We start from the raw sequence: 20,307 nt of genomic DNA, 5'->3' as shown, positions 1-20,307 counted from the left end.
CAAAAGTCTCCATGAAAATTCGTATTTTACCTGATTAAAGTTTGCAATGCTTGAAAGCTCTTACGGCATTTTTCCTTAGCACGGCAGCCTTGCCCTTGGGAGCCCGCCGCACACTGGATCGAGTCAATGAGGGAGGTCGGACAAAACTTGGAAAATTTAAAAGCTCATAATTCTGTTCACACAAAATTTTGAGGTTTTAAAAGTGGCTCCATTGGTTTCCTGGTGAAATTTCTTTTAACAGGCATCCATACAACGTCAAAATTTGGCGAATTAAACATCAAAATTTGCAGTTTTAGTAAACAATTTCATGTCCGACCTCGCTAATTGACTCGATCCACTGTGGGGCGGCCGGCCAGCACAGAACGCGCATTGGCGCCTACAAACCTAAGGGGATACTTCAAGCATTACGCAATGCGTGAAGTATCCCTCTAGGTTTGTAGGCGCCAGTGCGCGCTACGCACTTTTAGCACGGACGGAATTCGGGATTGTCCGACCTCTCTAACCGACTTGATCCTCTGTGCGGCGCGGCGGTTAAGTCACGTGTACAACCTAGTTAACATTTGCTTATTATTTCGTTACTCTCTGAAGAAGTATAAAAAGTTTAAGAGAACTAACTATTCACGAATAAGGGGAAAAGAAGAAGACGAAAGGAAAAAACAAGACGACGGTTCCAACGTTAAGACGTTGGAGAGTGTTCACCGTAGCACCTCGTCAATATGTAAAAGTGGTTTTGCTTGGACGGAAGAGAGCGCTGCAAGACTTGGAGTGTGCCTTGGAATAAAGAAAAACAAAGCTTGTCCATAGCAGAGGAAAAATAATATTTAGTAGATTTCTTAGCAACACCATTACCAATTATAGATTTTTGGATTCAGCAAAGGTGTTGGATTTGGATAATTGATAAGGCACTACTTACTGAAACTCTTGATTTAATCGAATTTTTGTTTGAATCGAGAGCCAAACCTCTTAATTAAAGCGGATTTCATTTTGATTCAAGCAAAGATCCAATTGAATCAAGAGTATTTTTTCTTGCCAAATTGTTTGATAATCTGGACTCTAGATCCAAGAGTCTTTTTTCCAGCGGCGATTTCCGTATAAAGTAAAGGCGTTTTATGAAAACATTCTTGAATATTTCACTTCAAAAATCTTTAATACAGAAATGCGTTTATTTAAAAAAAAAATGTATTTCATGTACATTATCGGTTTCTTTTTTAAAGCGCCCTATACTGATAGGGAGAGCGTTCACAATATGAGATCATGGCTTCTCCAGTTCCTTTTCCCAGCCTCTTACTCTGACCAGTCGTCCTTTTCAGTCGGAAACGAATTTTGACGCGGGGGGTACGATATGTCGCCCCTTTTGGATCTCGTTAAACCATCGCCGGATTTCGCTTCATAATCGCGCCATGAATTTGTGTTTGATGACGGGTACGATCCATTTTGGGTGGGACACGCAGACAATCCATTTTGGGGAGGGTGCGAGGACGATCCATTTTGGGGAGGATGCGAGGACGATCCGTTTTGGGGAGGATACAAATCCCCTCTGAAAGACGATGAGCGGCGCCTGGGTGATTTTTTCCGATCGGATTTCTTTTGGTCATTCTTCGCGGATGATTCAGTGTCGGATGATTCTTCGTTCCGACCCCTCGCTTTTTTTATCCACTTGCCCAAGCTCATCCCGCCGAATCGGCCTCCGATAGACCCGTTCCTCTCGTACATATCGGAAGAACTAGACCCAGACCTCGACCTGCTTAAATCCGAGGGAGTTTTCGCCAGTCCCTCAAGCTTTGCTTCATCCAAACTTTCACCGAAGTTCTTCCGAGATCTGAATTTTCCCGACCTGGACAAGGTTGGGACGAGTTTACGGCTGGCGTTTATTATACGGCCGCTAAGTGTTGCTTTCGGTGAACCAGTCGGTGAATTGGTCGCTGAATCTTTGGAGGATGTCCTCGACACGTAACTTCCTCTGCGACTCCTCCGTGAGCTTCGGTTGCTGTCCGTCCGTTGGGTCGTTGCCATTTGGGACGATTCCACGCTCTGACCCTTATCCGTGGAGACCGACCGGACCAGCCCTTCTGGTTCCATCTTCAGCCCATTGTCGTCAAGTCTGGTAGGAGTTCTGCTCGAGACACTCACGACTGTGATAACCTATGAAAATGTGGTTGGTAAATTAAAGAGGGGGTGTTAAATGGACGTATTCCTATCAAACGGAACTAAGCGCCATCGGGTGAGGAAGGGAAAGGGGGGCTTGGATTGGCGGGTGTTGCAGATCGCACTGAAATAAAAAATCTCGGTGTATTTACTAAGAAAAGGGTAAAATTACCAAGAATTCAGGGTTCTATTTGATCCCGGTTTTTTCTTGGTAAAATTGCCATTTATGCATGGAATTGGTAATTTTACCGAGAAATCTTGGTAAAATAATTGAACTTTCTCGGTGATTTTACTGGATCTCGGTAAAAACGCCAATATTTGTTATCGACTGTGGTAGAATTACCATTCACCAATAAAAGTGGTATTCTTACCTGAAAAAACAGTAAAAATACCGATTGTTAGGTAGGCTTACCAGTCTGTCTCGGTAAAATTATCAATAATTGGTAAAAAAAAATGAGATGGTAAAGGTACCAACGGACCCTGGTAAAAACGCCGAGAATTTTTTTTTAGTGTATCTAGCGTTCCTTTGGGCCGAGTTCCATGATCTTTGCTGCTATCGATAGACGGACTACATTTTGCGATTAGAAGCTACAGTTTCTGGTTCATCGGTACAAACACTTATGTGCATAAGGAATTTTAATGGTACGTGCATTGTTTCTAAATTGGAACAGAAATTTTAGCTCCTAAAAGGACCACTAGACAAGACGAGGTACAAATTTAAGCATTCTGATCCATGTTTTTGACTAAAATTTTACGTAAAACATGATTCTTGCATCGAAAATTACAGAAATCGACTCCTAATTATGATATTAACGTTTTTATCCCACACTCATTACGAAAAATAAAATTACCCGGTCACAAGAAACTCGATACTCTACGTGGGTGCAATCTCGTACTACACCGGTTTCGGCAGACTTCTCAATCGAGCATTGTTCATTTTCCACCCTTTATTGTTCAAAGTGTAAATAATTTGCTACATCTGAGCCAAAGCATTAAGATTGAGATTGTCATATTTTTGTAACGCCGAGACTGGGACGGCAACGTTTACTTTGCGATCTGACGTACGTAGATCATTGTGTTTTCAGGAGCGGGAAGTTTGAGTTCACGCGTCAAGAAACATTAAATATCTTGGTCAGGAGTCAATTTCAGTAATTTCCGTTGCACGACTAGTGTTCTACGTTAAGTTTTGATTATGCACTATGTATCAGAATGCTTAACTTGGTACCTTGCCATTTATTATTTTCTAACTTCGGGACACGTGCAAATGCACTGGAAAAAAAAAACACTCATTGGATCTAGAGTCCAGACTCTTGAAAACATTGACAAGAAAAAATACTCTTGATTCAATCGGATTTTTGCTTGAATCAGAATGAAATCCGCTTAAATTCAGAAGCTTGGTTCTTGATTTAAGCTAGATTCTGATTGAATCAAGAGTACCTTTTCTTGTCGATTTTAAGAGTCTGTACTCTAAATCCAATGTATTTTTTTTTCCCAGTGTGATTACTTCCTAAGGATGTTCTTTGCGCCAAATCATACAAAATTAACTATCCTACTAGCTATAGCATAATTATCTCACTTCCTAGTGTTTTCGTAATCTAAAATAATTTGACTGCTATCAGTCATATATTTTAATTTTGCCTCTGCTGAACAGTATCCAATAAGTATTAGTTCTCCTGATGTCGACCTTTACATCCATCACATGGTGTCTGGTGGATGCTGTAAAGTAGAGACAATATATATTTTAAAAATTGTAAATAGTACCTATTTATTAAATCTAATTATGCTAGAGTCCAGCGACTCATTCACCTAAATTTTGAATCTACTTTTTAAATTATTGTAAAAACACATTTTACTTAGTAGTCTTGTTATCATAATAAAAGTTAAAAAAAAGAAAAGAAAAAAAAAAGTGTTTTCGATCAGCGGGTCTTTCCTCTGGCTCTATCACGTGTGATACGGCAAAAATAACTCGGGTTTTTCAAGCTGGATTTCGAAAAGTAAGAGTTTTTACACACTCACCGTGAGAAGTAATATCGTTCGAGACACTAGATTCGGCATGATATTCCATACTACTGGACGTCAACCCACGATAGACATGTTTTCAGACAAGTGCGATGTCATTTTGGTTTTTTTATTTTTTTTAAGGATGAGAGGCAAACGCAGTGATTACGATAGTTTTACTTCATTGAGGAAAGAGATGCGTGAAATAGACACACGTTCAATTTTAAAATAATTTACAAGTGCTGATGAGTATACCGAGTTGCCACCAAGTGCACATGATCGCGACAACATTCCCTATCATATAAAACGAATATTCGTAGTGATAACCTCGGTTTTCGGTGGAAAATGCAATTAATTTTTTTCCAGACGGAGTGGAGTGTTGGTGATTTTGCCAACTTGTCTTGCTTTAGTAGAGGCCAGAAATTTTTATTACCGAAGGAAATAGCTCATCCGAGGACAGCTTTCCCTGGAAAACATGATTTTTACTGCAACCCTATCAGGATGAGAAGTACGGCTCAGTAAAATCAACGACACTCCGTCTGAACGTCTCTTGCGTCGAACCGTGATCGGTTCGTGGTAATTTTTTTCTGCTTCTAATCCAATCAGACGACGGTTGAACTGCAAAAATGCGTATCTCTGTTGCGGTGTTTGAGCCTTTTTGACGCGGTTGCTTTCGTGGTGAAAGAGCACCACTATAAAAAAGAAAATCCCTGTCGAATTTTGGGTGGGGGGGGGGGGGGCAGTCGCCTGAACTCACTGCAAATAGGCGCCAAGATGCTATTAGAGAAAACAAGGAGATGGGCTCCTAACCTAAAGATTACTACGCGGCCTAACCAAAGACATAAAGATGGAGTGCTCGTATCTAAAAGCACGGGCGAGAAGTGAAGCCATTCTGGCGCTATGAATCCATGCGCGGGAAACGATTTGATTTGAACTTGTCCTCTTCATTTTTCCATATTTCTTCTTCGAATCTCATTTTAAATGCCTAAAACGAACAGATAAATATACAGTTGGGATTGTGAATTTTTATAAAAAAACCTATTTTGGCTTGGTAACAAGCAGGAACCCTACAGGAATCTCAGATGAGGTTGCTGTGAATCAATGCGCGGGAAACGAATTTGATTCAAATTTGTCCTCTTGATTTTTCCACATTTCTTCTTCTTATCTCGTTTTATTCGCCTAAAACGAACAAATAAATAAAGTTGGGATTGTGAATTTTTATAATGATCCTATTTCGGCCTGGTAACAAGAAGGAATCTTACAGGAATCTCGGAAAAGTAAGTTTTTCTCAGTTCTCTAACCATTAGGAGAGCTGGCTTCATTTTCTTCTTCTAGCGCTCCGTCCGGCCTAACACACAAAAGACACTGTGAACTCACGAGATCAATTCTTTAAAAATCTGAAGAAAGTTAGCTTATCTAGATGTAGGCTATGGACCCATAGCCTCAAGAATTAGGAAAATCGGCTCCAAAGAACTAAAGCACGAACTGGATTACACTTCGCAATAAGGAACCGCATCTCTGGCTCTCCCATAAAAGCACATATCTGCATAGGGAAACCAAAGCCATGTATGTTGTTTCTAAAATGGACCATAAATATCGGTTCCTTATTGCGAAATGTAATCCGAGTTGTGACAAAAAATTAAGATTGGGGGTCGGGGAGCCTTTTAACACGATGAGAAAGAATACTTAAAAAAGTGAAAAAAATTGTACATATCACATTAGCACAGCTCCCAAGTTCCAAAAACTGAGATAAAAAGCATGAATATTATGAAGCTGTTCTTTTCTATGTGTATGACATACGAAGTAGGAAAGTTAAAGAGGAAAAAAACTTGTGTACTTTCCGCGCGTGTGCAGGGTTACCGACGATCTGGAAAAGCGAGAAAGTCAGGGAAGTTGCGGCGACTGAGAAAATTCAGAGAAAATCTGGGAACTCACTTCATTTAGCGTTCAGCAGAAGCAAGTGTAATTAAAACGAAACAAAAGAACAAAGCGAAAAAACGAAGTGGAAGTTTTATTCGAATGTCAGGGAATCCAAAAATTTCGGAGTCAGGGAAAAGCAAAATCAGTCAGGGAATTTAAAGATAAAGAAATTATGACAATCCTGTCGGTGCCTGACGTCATTGTGCACTAAACGGACGGAAACAATTTCAGCACACCTCATGATGACGTGAGTGGAATATTGCGTTCGAATTCCTGCCAGAAAAAGTCATTAAAAATTAATTTGTCTCCAGTTTAAATTTAGAAAAAACTGCGTACTTACGTTCTCGTTTCGCCCTCAAGTCATGCATCCCACTTCGATGTTTTCAGAAATACGAGATAAAAGTTGGCAAACGGACCAACGGTTTCGACGAATAGTATGTGTCCACGTGTAAATCCTTCGTTACCCAAGTGGCATTTCTGAACGGAAAACTCTCTATACATTGCAATTTTACCAACATCAACATCTGAGCGATTATCCTCGATCTTATCGCGATAAAGTAGCGCTTTTATAGCTCGACAATTTATCGCGATATTTTCTAAATAAAAATCGTGATAAATGGCAAATTAATCTCGATTTTATCGACAAAAATTGATCACGATTTTATCAAACTGAAGATTGCGATGTGTAGCGATTTAATCGCCATGTATCGCAATTTTTAATGGGATAAGATCTCGATATATTGCCGCCGGTATGATCGCGATAACCAACCGGTAAAATCGCTATTTATTGCGATCACCGCTACTTGCGTGAGAGTATTTTCTAAAAATCTCGTGCTAAAATATCCACGTGCTTTAAAACAACTTGTGACGTAAGAGCGGATAAATTTTGACACGCCGCAAACAAAAGACGTGTGGTTTCAGTTGCTTGATGCACTGTTAAAACTAACAAGGTGGTAAAACACTGCTGGGTCCACACTTTTTCGCGGGGAAAGCAAGGCCAAAAAATTCCGAAAATGTCAATCAGAGTGAAAAATTTGGCCTTGCTTTCCTCGCAAAATTGTACACTCCTTCACCACGCTGTTGTTACATATAGTTCGGGCCACATTTTCAGTGTTTTTTCCTAGTTGGAAATAACTATTTCAACGGCGAAAATACCAAACTAAGTATGTCGGTTTGTGACGTTGCAGACTTCCTGTCATATTTTATTTTTTAAACGGAAAACTACTCAACTTCAATTCTTGAAAACTTCCGTGATTTTCCTTCCCTGTCCGAAGAAAACTCTGCGAAAACTTTAACCGCCGATATTTTGTTCCCATATCGAAAACAAGTTCAGTCAAGTGACTTGTAGATCGAATCGAATGAGACGTTTACGCAGGCCGTTCATGTGCGCGTAACGCTGAATTTCGGATTTTGCGCCCCTCCTCCCCTTGTAACGCTTTTGTTAACGCAGGTTCCTATCCTTTACATTGAAAAAACCAATTTGCGTAACGCTCTCCTTCCCCACTCCGCTAGAGCGTTACGTATTTTATGAACGATCCGTTTGGGACAATTAAAGTAATTTAGAGTATTTAGACCCATACACTGGAAAAAAAAACACATTGGATCTAGAGTCCAGACTCTTAAAACATCGGCAATTAAAATACTCTTGATTCAATCAGATTTAGCTTAATCAAGAACCAAGCCTCTTAATTGAGCGATATCCTTTTGATATAAGCGTTAAATCTGCATGAATCAAGAGTCCTTTTCTTGTCAATGTTTTCAAGAGTCTGGACTCTAGATCCAATGTTTTTGAGTATTTTATACCATGTATGGACTAATAGTTGAAGTGACTCGATAGAAGTGTCGAAGTTGAATCGATCATATCCTTCATACGAGAACTAAATATTAGCATAAACAGCGTAAGTTCGTATTCCTTGAATTACTCAATCACCGCGTATCTGCCGACAAGTTCTTATGGACACTTACGCGTAGTTTCCAAAAAACAGTTCAAGGTCGAAACTAGGCATTCTTCCATCAGCTTTCTTTTTGCATTATGCCATCCACCTGTGCCATCAGTTGCCGTATGCAGATCAGATAGGCGCTTTCAACGGATGACCCAGAAATAGCGAGTCATTTTTGCCAAATGTATAGTCCATTTCTGCCGCGCTACGGAAGAAACGCCGTATGAACATTCGGGAGTTGCCAAATTTCCTTCGATAAAATGTTTATTTTTTAGGAAAATTATGAATATTCTTCCTTGAAATTTTCAGACGTTTTAGATCAAATTACAAAAAAAATTATCTGCGAAATTGGTAGACAAAGATTGAAAAAATTTCATGAAAATTGGTGATTTTCCAGAGGAAATTTGGCAACGCCTAAAGGCTCATACGGTGTTTTTCCTTAGCACGGCGAGATTTGCTATGCAAATGAGTCTAATGATATTGAGTGGCTGAGTACATACGGTCACAACTTTTCTGTTGCGGAGGTGGAGATGGGGGGGGAGGCGGTTACTAGCTTTATGCCCCCGAAGGTAATATTGGCCGATAACGGTAATTTTTGCACGTGTGCCAAGATAAGTGTTATCAGTTCACCCTCTCCACCGCTACAGCGGTGAATAGTTTTGGCAATTATAAGTGCGTCGTTGGAGTCTCAAAAATAAAATTTATATTTTGCTACTATTTGGTTGAGAAGTTTTCTCCTTTTCCGTACCTAAGTAAAAATTATCGAGAGCAGGCTCAACACAATACTAACCGTAAGACGATATGTAGTTGCCATAACTGCTTAATTGGGAGGTTGTCCCCCCCCCTCCCCCGCACGTTTGGGTACTTAAGCCCGTCAATAAAATGTTTGATAAACACATGATATGATAGTACGATGAACTTACATTTCTGATCGGACTGGTGTGCCAAAATTTGCTCTCTAATTGCTCCAACGCTCTTATAAATCAAGCAACGTACATTGTGTCACCGATAGTGCGAGCAGTAGTGTTTGATTTGTAATAATTAAAGATAAATATTTAATGCTAGTGGGTATATGGCGAGTTTCAGTTATTCGGTTAATAAAGTGTGAAGTGATCCATGTGAATGTCAATCGGTTTGGATAATCAAAGTTTCATTTTCAGTTTGAGATCTGGTGATTTTTTGTTTTCGAAATAAGTAGAAATTGAGAAAGGCTCTTGTGACAGAGTCGAAAAGAATGTGCTTAAAGGTATAAAAATTCTAACCCGATTTGTCAAGACTATCGATTTTGAATTTTCGATGCCCAACACTTTCTAATGCTTTCAAAAACATAGGTTCAAAGTATCAAGCTATAGTTCAAACTTTTAATTATGTTACAGAACTGTGTGTAAACTGCTGTTTTCAAAGCTGGCAACACTGCACAGCTTTTTTTCCGACTATTCCGTTTCTGGTTTTCAAGCTTTCAATTGCTGTCGAAGAGTCAATTTTTGGGTATACTTTGCACCGAATGATGGAAAATTATACCCCTCCCCCTAAGATGTAGTTCTCTGTTTCCTCTGTTCCCTCGTGAGAATATATTTTATTCTATTATATTAAATTCAAAGCTACGACTGACTTCATTTATCATTTAATTAAAACGTAAGACAATGATTTTCAATTCTTTCTTTATCTTTAAGATAGATTAATAAAATAAAACGTAATAATTGCGCTGAGTGAAGTGTTTGTAATTTTGAGGAAAACAGGTTTAGATTAGATTAAGTGATCGGAGGCGTTATAGCTCTGAGCATCTTTCAAATCAGTGATGTCGGACGAAAAATTGAGCTCTGATACTACTTTTTACAAGTCATACTTAATTTAATAGATTACAGCTGTCATGTCAATCATCAATATTTTAATTTTTCCAAAATGTCAGTTGATTTGCATACTGCAAGCTGAACTCAAGTCCCTGGACAGTGGACACACATGCAAATAAATTAGGTCTAAATGAAGATTTTAAGAAGTCAAAACATATGAACACCCCCGTTCCCCCCCCCCCCCCAAGACATTAATACTATTTGGACCGCGTTCAGCAGAAAGGAACCAAATCACATCAGCTACTGCCAAATTTAATTGGGCAAATGAATTTGTATATATGAGAACGGTTGTGCAGATTTTTGTGCAAATATTAGTGAACTTTTTCATAGAGCGAAACGAATGTCTTAAATTTTCAAAGAAATCTGCGCATGAGTTCTCTTGTATAGAAAATTAAATCGCTCATTTAAAGGCAATAGCGAATGTGGCTTGGTTCCTCTCTCCTAGACGCACGCGGGTAATGTAGCATCGCGTCCATGATATTGGACTCCAAGATCACCTAAATAATGTTCGGTTGCTCATCACGTCCAAGATCTTTGACTCCTGCATGCTCACTTTAATGAGGGATAATTTTTTTTTAGAAAAATCGAAGTGAGCATAGCGTCCAAAATTGTGGGATGCAAGTATTCTCTGACAACACACGAGCATACGGTCCAAAAATTTATTAAGACAATTTGTGTGAAATAAAGACGAAAAAATGTGTTTTCGGAAAAAATTGGTTAGGTTATGTTAGGTTTGGTTAGTTCCAGTTAAAGTAGATAGGAGCACTGGAAAAAAAACACATTGGATCTAAAGTCCAGACTCTTAAAAACATCGACAAGAAAAAGTACTCTTGATTCAATCAGAATCTAGCTTAAATCAAGAACCAAGCTTTTTAATTTAAGCGGATTTCGTTTTGATTCAAGCAAAAATCCGATTGAATCAAGAGTATTTTTTCTTGTCAATGTTTTCAAGAGTCTGGACTCGAGATCCAATGTGCTTTTTTTCCAGTGAGAAGTATACGATTTTCTATCATGACGAACTTTAAAACTAAGAAAGGTCTACTTGCTTTTGGACTCCATGCTCAAGCAAAGAAATGAGAAGTTTAGCGATGAGCATGGAGTCCAAGATCTTGGACGCGATGCTACATAATTCGCATGCGTTCCATTTTGAAAACAGAAAAGTAATCACTCGTTTTTAGAATTTCACGAAATTAATGCGCTTTTATCGCTCCGTGCATATACAGTATGCGGCATTCGAATAACCGCAAATATGATGTTCCTGATTCTATTTCTATCCCTCCGCTTGACTTATGACTGCTCCGTTGCCGCGCACAACATCCTGGTGTTCCTGCCAAACCCAATCCGAAGCCATTACGTTCAAGTTGAGCCAATATTCCTGTCTCTAGCTCATCGCGGCCACAATGTGACCGTTGTGAGCCCGTTTCCACCGAAGGAAGAAATTTCAAATCTCCGACACATCTCTTTGAAGGCAGACCGTGCAGAGGAGCTGATTCGTAAGTATTCATCCAACAGTTTAAACAGATCGCATTAAAAAGAAACCAGCGCAATCGAGATGTTGCATATGTGAGAAATTTGCGATTTGACTACTGATTCTTTTGTCAAAGTTCGCGAGGAACACGATGGTGCCTCTGGTTTTCTCTGAAATCAACTCCCAAGCTCAAAAAAAGCTCTCAAGTTGTGGCCAAAATGGAGGGGATATCCCACGCTATCCTGAGAGTCCACTTCTCCATCAAGACAAACTCTCCATGCAAAGATAGGGAGCAAATAAATTAGCAATGATGCCGTGTTTTCTGTTTTGGAGTCCCCAAATAAAGTGGCAGCCCTGTCAATGTATTTATTCCCTGTCTTTGCATGGAGAGTTTGTCTTGATGTAGAGGTGGACTCTCAGAATAGCTTGGCATATCCCCTCCATTTTGGCCTCAACTTGAGAGCTTTTTTGGAGCTTGGGGGTTGATTTCAGAAAAAACCAGTGGCACCATCGTGTTTTTCGCGAACTTTTACAAAAGAATCAATAGTCAAATCGCACATTCCTCACAGATGTAACATCTCCACTACAGTGCTGTAATAATGTTGCTTCTTCATTATCAAAAAATCTACCAGAATGGCAAATAGTATTTGCTTCCGACCGAAAAATTGTTAATTTTAAAGGAGAGTAATTGTGTAAATTTTATTACAGTGCATAACGACGGTGTAAGTCGGCAATCACATAACTCGGCTTGCGACGTCGCAGACTTCCTGTCATACTTTATTTTTTAAACGGAAAACTACTCCACGGCAATTCTTTAAAACTACTGTGATTTTTCTTCTCTGTACGAAGAGATTTTAATATTTAATGAATTTAAAATGAAGTTAATCTAAGGTAGAAGTTTGGTATACAGCAGGAAACAGTTGGGTGATAAACGCAGTTTTATGTTAACACTAGTTAGTGTGTTGACAAATCATCGATGTCTTACCCTCTGATGATAAATGAATAAAAAAGATTGAATAATGGTCGTGGGTATGAAGAGCTTTCCTGACTTTTCTCGGAAAAAAAATATTTAACTGGGAGAAACGAGGCAACGTCGGAATGCTCACACGGCGTCGAAACATATCATGGGACTTTTAAGCTCTATTATTCGATGCCGCAATTATTCTAACAGGAGTTCGAATAATCACGCCGAACACAGTGCAGCAGGCGTTAAACTTATATTAGCGCCTGCAGGACTATAGGAATACTTCACGCATTGCGCCAAACAGTGCGGTCGGCGCAACGCCCATATTAGCGCCTACAAGACTGCATGAATACTCCTCGCATTGCGCTAAACGCAGTGCAGTCGGTCAGTTTTGGCGTGAAACGTTTGTAAGCGCCTACTAGACTGTAGGAATGCTGTAGGACTACGTGTCATCATTCTTGACGTTCTGCTCCAGATTTTACCACAATTAAAGGGAAAATATGTATCTTGATTGTAACGATTTAGAAACTCGGATGATAGTCAAGTTATTTTGGCTTCATCAAAAGAAAATAGAACGAACGAAAATATCGCGTCGAAATTTTCGATACGTTTATTTGAGATCATTCAAGTAAATTCGGGGAAACTTTTCACATAAACTGTGTGTAGCTTTTTAAAGCCATTTATAAAAAATATAACATAAAAGTGAGCATGTATCTAGAGCCTTGTGGACAGGGCTCATGAGTCAAAGACCGCCCCGATCGTCGTTTCTCTCGTCGTTGCCGCTGACGTCACTGGCGCTTTATATTTCCCATTCATTCTTATGGCCCGAGCGCACCAACGAGCACACCCCATCTTTCCCTCTGCGCATAGTTCTCTTTGATGGGAATACGTCCAAATGTAGTGACGTTCCCTCGTGATGGAAACGACGATTTTATGAGCCCGTCTAATATTTCAGCACCACCGAACTGGATGGAATGGACTCTAACCAACCGGCTTTTCAATCTCAACTTTTGGAAAATCCGTGCCGACCTCAACATCCCGCAAGTCCTCGAATCCTCAGTCTACCGGGACCTGACCCGAAACGACAATAAATTCGACTTGATCTTCACGGAGCTGTTCTTCGGTTTCGAGCCCTTGGCGGTTCTCGGGCACATCTTCCAAGCCCCGGTCGTGACTTACGCCTCATACGGTTACAACCCTGATATCCTTCGATACATCGGTGCTGCAAATGGGGTCGCATACCTCCCGCATTTCGAACTCGACTATGCGGGTCCGATGAGCCTTTTGCAAAGGCTGGAGAATGCGCTGATCCAGTTTTCGGTCATGCTTTACAATGAGTATTGGTATTACCGCGGCATGACGCTGTGCTTGCTGAGTATATTCCAGGGCCTCTTCCGCGCATTACGGATATGCTACGGAATACGTCGCTGTTTCTCCTCACTTCCAACCCCGCACTGAGAGGCGCTAAGCTATATCCTCCGAATGTAATTGAGATATCTGGGATACACTTCAAGGATCCAGCGCCTTTAGACGAGGTAAACTGGATTGCATGTTGCAAAAAGGAACCAATAGCACCAATATTGCTAGGATTGAGAAATGAGCAACTTACAGTCTTGCAATAAGATCACCGAAATCTTACAAATTATTATATTTACGAAGGTAATATTCTTCTTGACTTTATAGTTTAATGAGAGTAAAGATACAACCTATTTAGATTGTCGATTTTTATTTGTGAGGTAGAAAAAGTTGCACAATCTTAGCGACATTTGAATGCTCTTGGTTCCTCTTTTCAAAATACAATCCAACTATAGAGTAATATAGAGTCGCAATGTACGATCCAAAAAAATTATTTTTTGAACTTAATAATCACGTTACATTACATATGAGAGCGAGAATATTCTCGCTCTAGAAAAAAAACCAGTTTTATCTCTCTCTATAAACTTTGATAGAACCGATAGACCTATTGACAGAAAATCGTCCACTTATGAGAGTCTCCCTCAATTTTGCCGCTTAGGCAACAAACTCACCGTAGATCGTGAATTTCTGTAATGAAGACTTATTTATCTTACTGCATTGTTGATAGGAACGTGGAACCAATACATCTACCGGCAGATATACCTAGCCGACTTCAAGTTGCCTTCAATTTTGCCGCATATGCAACATACCTTCCTGGTAGCATATACTGTTATCTTGCATCCAACTTGCGAAATGTGATTTTTCGCCTGGGATATTTTTTCACCAGTCAAAATATTTTGAAAAAAAAATTCACTTTATAATAATTTTAATTTTTATTCCTAGGAATTGAATGATATCATGGACAAAGCGAAAAAAGGCGTGATTTACTTTTCTTTTGGAACACTGCTGAAAGCAAGTAATATCCGTAAGGAAATCGCGCAAACATTCTTAACTGTTTTTGGACAGTTGGATCAGACAATACTATGGAAAGCAGATTTAAAATACACCGATTGGGATATCCCAAAAAATGTTTATATGAGGGATCGGTTTGACCAAATAAGCATCTTGGGTAAGTTAGGTTTCTGTTTTGAAACTTCCATTGCTGTTTACAGAAGTGTTTTTTCCAGCTGAGTCCAGTCGTGGATGTTTCGAAACATTCAAGAAACATTACAATCAGAACAGTAGCTGTTCATGTTAAAGATCTACCGCCATTTTCTATAGTTTACAAGCAGTTCTCGGTAGATTGAAAACGATGATTTCTTCCTTCTCTTCTTGATTGTCTTATATTTTTTTACCTCTTTGCGGCACGAGAAAGAGGGATTTGCATCCGGCAGGTGTGCTTATAATTTTATTCACATTGTTTCAATCGTCAATGAGTTTGTGCAAAAATTATCCCAAAAATGTAATTATTTTCCGAGACAGACGCAGCACATACAATCACGCGCGTACATATTTTTGTCGGCCGCAAACTAGAAATGCACAGCCACATATGTTCTCCATTATTTGCAATATGGCCTAAAAATGTTTAGCCCTTAGATACCAATACGTTTTTATACGCCAAATCTCAGTTCGCGTGAAATTGACTCGCGTTGAGATACATTACTTTTGATAGTTTTTGGTGTATGCATTATCCATGTTACCTCTGTTTTTTTTTTCTTTTTTTGGGGGTAAGTAATACCCTCTTTTAAAAGTTTCCCATTATTTTACCTCCTCGTGTGACTCATCCGGAAGAGATAGTATGGTCACTTCAACCCAACTTGGAATTTCTAGGAGTGGTCAAAAAATCCCTTAACACTACACACCTCTTGCCAAAATATGCGCTTGAGAGACCTCTGAACATGAATTTTCCAATTTTTTCCTTCTTTTTTTTCAGAATGATAATTTATTTCGACGCATCACAGTATATTTGGACGTATTTCTATCAAACGGAACTAAGCGCCAATTTGAGTACCTTTTGAGGAATTTAGAATCCCGGATAGCGCGTTCTGTCAAACGGACCTAAGCGCCATGGAAAAGCATTGCGAGTATAGGACGGAATAAGCCGGACGCCCGATTCCGCCGCCAATCCAAACCCCCCTCTACCTTCCTCACCCTATGGCGCTCATAGGTCCGTTTGATAGAAATACGTCCATTTGAGAAAGGTCAACCTTGACTTTTCTATTTCAAACGTAAGAGACACCTAAACGAGTTGATCACAGCGTAGAGATACAACTATTCGTGCTTGGTAGATGTCCGTGTTGCATCTGAAAAATTGAAGGCGCCAAGGCGCGAGGCGTGAACTCGCAACGCTTTGCTCTAAGCTGCAAATGAGATGTCACCGTCCGGTTGGCCATGATAGCCATGGTGAAGAACTTTCTCTATCCAAAACTCTGACATAATACCCGGCTCAATCCGATCCCAAGTTGGGATTTCTAGGGGTAGTTGTCAAAAAATTCCTTGACACTGGATTTTTTTTTTATTTTCAACTTGATGTCTGACTTTTATTTCGATGTAATCGTACATCTAAAGCTCGTATGCGCCAGCCACATACAACCCGCGCACAGTGGAACGAGCTTATCAAAGAAGTCGGACATGGAATTTGTGGCTAAAATTTCAAAATTTCATGTCTATCACGTTACGAATTCAATTTCATGGGGTCCTCCTGAAGGATAATTTCACAAAAAAAACCCAATGGAACCACTTTTAAACGTTTTTGTTTCATATTTTTGAAAATGCAAGCTTTTAAAGTTTCCAAATCATGTCTGACTTCTCCTAGAGTACCTGTATAGCGAGAGTATATACAGATGTGAAACTCCGAAAATCCATCAGGCCTTCACCGATGCCTCCGCGAATAAAGTTAGGGCCCAGAAATGCAGCCAACCTATGAATTTCAATTACCCAGAACGATTTACTGATACTATTGTTGAGAACCGTCGTTTATAAAGCACGTATTTGACTTAGCTTTTGCATAAATTTACTCATTTTTGTGGAAGAACGCTCATTTATGTACCTTCTTAGCCATCTTCGTTAGGATTGGAATCTACAGACTGGCAGTGAAATTTTGTGCGTTAGAAGTTGGTTAGAAGGGTGGCTGCACTTTTGGGCCCTAAGCCCTCCATGAAGCGATCTGTCCATACTCTCGCTATACAGGTACTCTAACTTCTCCTATCGACTCGATCCACTGTGCCGCGGGCCACGTGTTTTTAGCAAGAGTCGGGTTAGTTTGACTAGGAGAAAAACGAAGGGGTAAAACGGGAAACAAAGCCAAAATGCAGCAATAAAAAACCCAACACGTTTCGACTCAAAACTGAGTTCCTTTCAGTCAGAAAATAAAGAGAAAATTAAAAAATATCGGAGGAAAACCTGAAACCGACATGTTGGTGGCCGAGATCGGAGATCGTAGTTTTGAGTCAAAATATCTCGGGTTTTATTATAGTTGTATATGTATTTTAGCCTCGTTCCCCGTTTTCCACCTTGTTTCTGTCCTGTTACCATTGTCTCGGGCTGCTTCGTAAAAATTTCTATCTATGTTGCGATAGCAGCGATACATCGATTGATATGCCATTAAACCTAGAGAAAAGGATCGATAAACGAGGTGTTCGCCACGAACACCTTAATAATCGATTCTTCACCATAGCTTCAAATTTGGAAATATCGATAATCTATAATTCACGCCACGCCACCGTACAATCCTGTTATAACAATAAGATTCTTTGTTATCAGCTCATCCAAATTGCGTTCTGTTCCTAACTCATGGAGGCGTATCAAGCATGATGGAGGCAATAAAAAATGCCATTCCAGTTATAGTGGTGCCCTTTTTCGCAGATCAAAACATTAACGCCGCGAATGCTCAGTATTTGGGTTATGGACTGCACCTATCGTACAGGAATTTAACACAACAGTCACTTCGTTGGGCGATTACAGCCGTTTTGAGGGATTCTAGGTGAGTTCGCAGCTCCGACCATTCAGGTTTTCAGGTTTTTTGATACTAAACATTTTCGAGATGTCAGGGTAAAATGCCAAAAAAAGTAAAGAGGGGTAAAAAAGAACAACTCAAGTACACAGAAAACAAGTGATGACGCTGACGACAGAACCTTCCGTTCACACAGGGATCCTGCAGTTTCTTTGTTACGTTTACAGACTTTTTCCGTTAAGAGAACAGAACTTCGGTCGTGGGAACAGAGTACTCTGTCCTCACAAAGGAAGCCTCTGTGACTGGAACAAAAGAAGTGCAGGAGCCCTGTGAACAGAGCTATTTTTTTAGTGTAGCACAGATTGCATTAAATTGCGACTACACGATAAAGACGAACCTCTTTGATACTAAAAATAATCGAGATTTTAAGGTAAAATGCCAAAAAAAAAATAAGTAAAGAGGGTAAAAAATGGAACAACCCAAGTAGCACAGGCTGGTTAAGGTAGGTTAAATTGCGACTACACGGTAAAGGAGTGTTGATTCTACATCGGAATGTTGATTCTATATCGACGTGTTGTGTGATTTGCCTATTCAGTAATTGAAGGGGCTCCGCATGTTGGAACTCATCTCACCGTAATAATGGAAATGAGTCGCAATTTTTTTTTGAATTGCAATTCGCCTAAGTCTTTGAGAAATTAAACATGTTTCATTAATCATTTGCGAACCGTATTTACTTACTAGATGATGTAAAGATATGGAGCAATATTATGGTAAAACTTGCAATTTTATCTCATTAAATTGCAAATTCAGTGTAGTAATCTCACTTTTATCTGTTATAATTTGTCCAGGTTCAAAGCGAGTGTTGAAAGAGCGTCTGAAGTTTTCACGGACAAACCGATGTCATCGTTGGACTCTTCTGTCTATTGGATAGAATACGTGATACGTCACAGTGGTGCGCATCATTTGAAACCTCCGACAGTTCATATGCCGTGGTACCAGTTATTCTTTTTGGACGTTATTGTCGTATATTTCGTCGCTTTTTGCCTGATCTTATACATTTTCAAACAGGTCATCTCACTTTTATTTTTGAGACTTTTATTCGTCACCAAATCATCGAAAGCAAAAGTAAACTGATGTTCTTTTTCCGGCCTTTTAGAAAATGATTTCTTTATTCTTTCATCTTACTTCATCGAGCTGCTCGTACTAATGGTGCTTATAAATTAAGTCTTCCTCATCAGTGAGAGAGAGGATAGCTGAATTTTATCAGGTCATCCATTGGTGACGCCAGGTACTATTTTAAACGTTTTGAACCCCCCCCCCCCCCTCCGGCCTTCCTCTCCATCATTTCGGTACCCGTTATGCACACTGGAAAAAAACACATTGGATCTACAGAGTCCAGACTCTTAAAAACATCGACAAAAAAAAGTACTCTTGATTCAATCAGAATCTAGCTTAAATCAAGAACCAAGCCTCTTAATTTAAGCGGATTTCGTTTTGATTCAAGCTAAAATCCGATCGAATCAAGAATATTTTTTCTTATCAATGTTTTCAAGAGTCTGGACTCTAGATCCAATGTGGTTTTTTTCCAGTGCATCTGCAGATCCCCTTAAAAATGACCTCAGATTGAGCTGGTCCACCCCTTCTCCAGATTTTTGGCAAAAATGAGGAATGCTAAGAAACAACAGTGGAGAAAAGAATTTAACCTTTAAAGAGAAGAAAAATATTCTCCATTGAATATCGATAGCTAAGAAACAATGCCGCCTGTCTGCAAACTGACGATTTTGAAGGATGGAGAAGAAACCTCGCTCTTTTTGTAATTTTTCGGTTCGATTTGCAATTTGGTCTATCCATTACAGCGGCTTAAGTTGTCAGACACTCCATCATCCTCTTCTCTGCCGTGCTAAGGAAAAACGCCGTATGAACATTCGAGAGTTGCCTTATCCCTGGCTCTATTTCCAAATTGTGTTTGTTTCCGTTTTGATTCTATGTAAGGCTGCTTCATAGGCTAGGTACGTAAGCAACACTGCCAAAGATAGTTGAGACCCATTGGGCCTCGTGTTTTAACTTTTCTCCTGAATCAAAACGCCACCCCATTGGCTGCGTAAAGCGGAGCATTGAGAGTTTACATCTCACACCATCGCGCCTTCAATTTTGCAGATGCCACACGGACATCCATCAAGTACGAATAGTTGTATCTCTGCGCCGTAATCAATGCGCGTCCTGTCCCTGGCTTAATTTCCATATGTATTGTGTTTGTTTCCCTTCGTCTTATTTGTAAGGGTGCTCCATACTACCGTGCTAAGGAAGAGCGCCGTATTAACATATGAGAGTTGCCAGATTTCCTCTGATAAAATGTTCATGTTTGAGGAAAGCTATGAATATCTTTCCTTGAAATTTTCAGGAACTTTCGATGGAATTGCGAACAAAATCATCTGAAGAATTGGAGGAAAAATTTTCCCGAAAATTCATGATTTACCATAGGAAATTTTGCAACGTCTGAAGGTTCATAGGCGTTTTTCCGTAGCACGGCAGTTCTGCTGACTTGATTTATGGACGCTGACGGTCCCCATAAATTTTGGTAAAATTCACAAGTAAAAAATTTCGATTTTTCCGTGCTATTCCAATGTCCTGATTACATTGGTCACAAAATGACAGCTATACTAACTCTACACGAG

The 20,307-nt window shown here is 39.7% G+C and overlaps 1 protein-coding gene across 1 annotated transcript; it reads left to right on the top strand.

The window, feature by feature from the left end:
- The first annotated feature begins 8,960 nt into the window (after positions 1-8,960).
- Positions 8,961-20,306, top strand: LOC109044625 (UDP-glycosyltransferase UGT4). Its single transcript, XM_072304819.1, has 6 exons — positions 8,961-9,249; positions 11,032-11,346; positions 13,241-13,740; positions 14,584-14,809; positions 17,443-17,662; positions 18,481-20,306. The coding sequence occupies exons 2-6, from the start codon at positions 11,103-11,105 to the stop codon at positions 18,764-18,766; spliced, it is 1,476 nt and encodes a 491-aa protein (XP_072160920.1). The 5' UTR covers positions 8,961-9,249; positions 11,032-11,102; the 3' UTR covers positions 18,767-20,306.
- The last annotated feature ends 1 nt before the right edge of the window (position 20,307 follows it).

The sequence above is a fragment of the Bemisia tabaci genome, chromosome 10 (genome assembly GCF_918797505.1).
Source record: "Bemisia tabaci chromosome 10, PGI_BMITA_v3".
Classification (NCBI taxonomy): domain Eukaryota; kingdom Metazoa; phylum Arthropoda; class Insecta; order Hemiptera; family Aleyrodidae; genus Bemisia; species Bemisia tabaci.
This window is presented reverse-complemented; position numbering and strand designations above follow the sequence as displayed.

Coding starts and splice junctions, on each gene's coding strand:
- LOC109044625 (XM_072304819.1), top strand. CDS start 11,103: ATGATGTTCCTGATTCTATTTCTATCCCTCCGCTTGACTTATGACTGC. Junction 13,741..14,583: donor CCTCACTTCCAACCCCGCAC/TGAGAGGCGCTA, acceptor TTTTATTCCTAG/GAATTGAATGATATCATGGA. Junction 17,663..18,480: donor GCCGTTTTGAGGGATTCTAG/GTGAGTTCGCAG, acceptor TAATTTGTCCAG/GTTCAAAGCGAGTGTTGAAA.